At 39.3% G+C, this 4201-nt stretch overlaps 1 protein-coding gene across 1 annotated transcript; it reads left to right on the top strand.

Annotated features, from left to right (window-relative positions):
• Positions 1-2894: 2894 nt before the first annotated feature.
• LOC142178117 (uncharacterized) lies at positions 2895-3878 on the top strand. Its single transcript, XM_075247448.1, has one exon. The coding sequence runs from the start codon at positions 2895-2897 to the stop codon at positions 3876-3878; it is 984 nt and encodes a 327-aa protein (XP_075103549.1).
• Positions 3879-4201: the final 323 nt, after the last annotated feature.

Below are 4201 nucleotides of genomic sequence, written 5' to 3'. Positions count from 1 at the left end.
GCACGACATCACCCTTCGTGCTTTACTCTATTCCTCACATGATAATATATATGCAATGGCACAGCATCACCCTTTGTGCTTTACACTCTTCCTCACCAAGCATATGTATATCAATAACAAGTAAGGTAGGAAGCATGGATAACATCAGGAAGAATGGTTAAGCAAATACACCACGGGAGCATCAATCACAACTCTCAAACCAATAAACAATTCAATAAACCTCAAGAATGCTATTGTTCAAGTATTTCGACAAAGCTCAAACATGTTTTTCAACGAAAGTATGGAACCCAAGTACCTCAGAATTACAGTCATAGACATGTATTCGTGATTAGGTATAGTGATGACCAAATTTAGCACATTAACAGTTTCACAAAGAGTCCGTCAAATCTAATCAAGTTATAATAAGCTAAATTATGGTTTTTAGCATTGAAATCCATATTCATATTATTATAGAAGTCAAGTAAAATATGAAGCAAGAAAATCATATATGCCAATAAGGCAAAGAGAATCGTATAATCTACCCCGAGAATGGATAACCTTGGCACATGCATAAATGCTCGTCACCTCACATATGCATCACCGTCGCGTGTAGCAAATAATATTATTTTATTAGAAAAAATTTCTCCAACAAAGTTAGGTAAGACACTTACCTCAAACAAGTCAAATCGATGCACTAGAAGTGCCATCCCACACAAATTGACCTTCGAACGACACGAAACTAGCCAAAAGCAACTCAAAATCATCAAATAATGCCTTAGGAGCAAACCCAAATGATAAAGGTCGAATCTTTAATCAAATATACAATATCAAACAAAAGGTCAACCTGGGGCCGCACCCCAAAATCAGATAAAACTAACAAATTTTGACATCCCATTCGAATACGAGTCCAACCATACTAATTTCTTGCAATTCCGACTCTGAATCGAGGTTCAAAACCCAATTATTCACTTTAGAAGAGTTTAGACAACCCCCCCCCCCCCAATTTCTCTTTTAGATTCACTAATCAAATCCGAGTCAACAATACGTACCCCAATCCTTGTGGTGAAAATCCCCTTCAAAATTTTCCAAATCATAGCTCCTCATCTCAAAATGTGATAAAATAGCCAAAACCTTCGAAATAGAGAACTTTATAACACTGTCTAGGTAAACCCTTTGTGATCGCGGGACCAGCTTCACGATCGCGAAGTACAAATTTCACTGCCCACAGAAATACTCTTCGCATTCACGAAAAATACCTCGCGAACGCGATGCACTATGATGCCAAACCTATGCAAATGCAGCAACTATCTCGCGAAAGCGATGCTAACTCCACCAATCCCAGCTCCCCAATGAGAATGCAATACCACTGTCATGAATGTGGAGAACAACTTGCTCAATCCTTTGTGAAGCACTCCTCCTGTTGTGACCGCGATGAAAAAACTATCGGTGGCCCCAAAACAATCTTCGTGATCGCGATGACCAACAATCCAGCACCAGAAATCAGAGGATCCCTCAATGCCAATATGAGGAAAATGATCTGAAATCACTCCAGAACTCACCTGAGCCCCTCGGAACAACATCCGAACATACCAACAAGTCCCATAATATAAAACAGACCTACTCGAGGCCTTAAATAACCCATAAAGACATCACAACAATGAATCACACCTCAAATCAAGCTTAATGAACTATTTCAAATTTTCAAATTCGAAACTTATGCCGAACACGTCTAAACATCTCGGAATTACCTCAAATTTTGCTCACAATTTCCAAATGACATAATGAACATGTTCCAACTTCTGAAACAACAATCTGAACTCAATAGCATTAAAGCCAACTCTGGTTAAACCTATGAACTTTTCAAACTTTCAAATTGCCAACTTTTGCCAAATAGAGCCAAAACCTTCTAGAAACTTTCAAATGCAAAATCGGGCATATGACCAAGTCCAAAATCATCATCTGGACCTACCGAAACTATCAAAAATCTGATCCGAGGTCAAATACACAAAATTCAAACTTGATCAACTCTTTTAACTTCAAGTTTCTCAAAAGAGAACCATCCTTCAAAATCAATCCTGAACCACATCAAAACCAAAGCCGACGATACACACAAGTCATAATACACCATATGAAGCTATGAAAAACCTTATACCACCAAACTGAATGTAAATGCTCAAAACGATTGGTCGGGTCGTTACAATGCTCAAGAATCAAGAGCAATCCAACAAAGTGAGGTGAGAAATGAATCAAGTGGAGGCTTCTCATACCACTTCAATCAAGAAAATTGAGACTCAATTGGGTCAAATATCTTCTCAATTGAATGTGAGACCACAAGGATCATTGCCTAGTGACAAAATACCAAATCTAAAGAGAGATGAGGAAATAAAGCGTGTGTTTGCCATTTCCACAAGGCGGAGAAAAATCCTAAAGAAGAGATCCATTGTAGTTGAGAATGATGATGACGAAGAGGAGTTTCCTCTCAAATATTCTTTTCCTAAGGTTAAGAGTCCCAAAGTTCTTGAGGTTGCTCTTCCCAATGTTGATGATCCTCCTAAAGTTGATGAAGTTCCTAAGCAAAATGTACCTCTCATGGTCAATGAGACACCCGAGGTGATTGAAGTTCCCAAGTATGAGGTGCCAATAGTAAGTCCAATTGTTGTTGAAGAGGTGAACCAAGCACCTCTCAAAATGGAAAATAAGTCCCTTCAAAGGAGAACGAACTAATCAATGAGGCAAACAAGAAAGCACCTAGGGTGTACCAGCAATTATCGAGACCGCCTCCTCCATTTCCACAAAAATTTGCAAAGCAACAACAACAAGGTCAATTACAAAAATTCTATGATATGTTGAATTAAATCACCATCAATGTACCTTTTGTGGAAGATCTCGAAAAGACGTTGGGTTTTGCTAAATTCATGAAGGACTTGGTCACTAAGATGAAGAATATTAATTTTGAGACCATCAAGGTCACCCACCAATATAGTGCAATCATCTCACAAACCGGGGTTAAGAAGATGGAAGACCTGGAGACTTTTAATATTCCTTGTGCTATTGGGTTGACAAGCTTCACAAAAGCTTTGTGTGATTTGGGGACAAGTATCAACTTGATGCCTTATGCCGTTTTCAAGAAGATGGGCTTGGGTGACCGAAGGCCTACATCAATGAAGTTATTAATGGAAGATCACACTTTGAAGCGACCATTGGGCGTTCTTGATGATATTCTTTTCAAAGTGGATCAATCCTACGTCCCCGCAGATTTTGTGATTCTTGACTGTGAAGTGAATGTAGAAATACCAATCATTCTTGGTAGGCCTTTCTTGGCTACCGGGAGGGCCATATGTGATGTTGTATTCGGAGAGCTAAAATTCCGGTTGAATGATGAAGAAGTGGTCTTCCACATCCAAAAATCAATGAAGCATCCACATGACTATGGAGTGATATCCGTGATTGATATGGTAGATGAAGTGGTAGATGAGGATATGCACGAAAAAATTGTATGGATGAAGCTTTTCATGCGGTTCTACTCAATTCGGATAATGACACAATGGGGGGGTTACATTGAAGCCGTGATGGCTTTGGAAGGACTTTGTTCCTTCTCTTACAAGACCGAAACATTGTCCCTTGATTTGGAAAACCGGATTATTCCTCCTACTAAACCATCTATCATTGAGCTACCAAAGCTTGAGTTGAAGCCTTTGATTTCCCATTTGAGGTATGAATTTCTTGGTCCTAATGAATCATTACCCGTTACTATCTCATCCTTTTTGTTTAGTGTGCATGTTTCTTTATCGCTTGATGTGCTCAAAAAGCACAAGTTGGCATTAGGATTGACCATTGCGGATATCCGGGGAATAAGTTCATCCTTTTGTATACACAAGATATACTTGGAGGAAGGGTGAAAGCCAATTGTGGAACACCAAAGAAGGCTTAATCCTCCTATGCAAGAAGTGGTCAAGAAGAAAATCGTAAAATGGTTAGATGCTGGAGTAGTGTATCCAATCTCGGATAGCACTTGGGTAAACCCAGTACAATGTATGCCAAAGAAAGGTGGGACGACCGTGGTTCTCAATGATAAGAATGATCTTATTTTACTCCCTTTTATTGACCAAATGTTGGATCGGTTAGTGGGAAGGTCCTTCTATTGCTTTCTTGATGGTTACTCGAGCTACAACAAAATTCAAATTGCCCCCGAAGACCAAGATATGACGACATCTCTATGTCC

The sequence above is a fragment of the Nicotiana tabacum genome, chromosome 24, assembly GCF_000715075.1.
Source record: "Nicotiana tabacum cultivar K326 chromosome 24, ASM71507v2, whole genome shotgun sequence".
Taxonomy (NCBI): domain Eukaryota; kingdom Viridiplantae; phylum Streptophyta; class Magnoliopsida; order Solanales; family Solanaceae; genus Nicotiana; species Nicotiana tabacum.
Note: the sequence above shows the minus strand (reverse complement) of the source record. Positions and strands in the feature narration are given on the sequence as shown.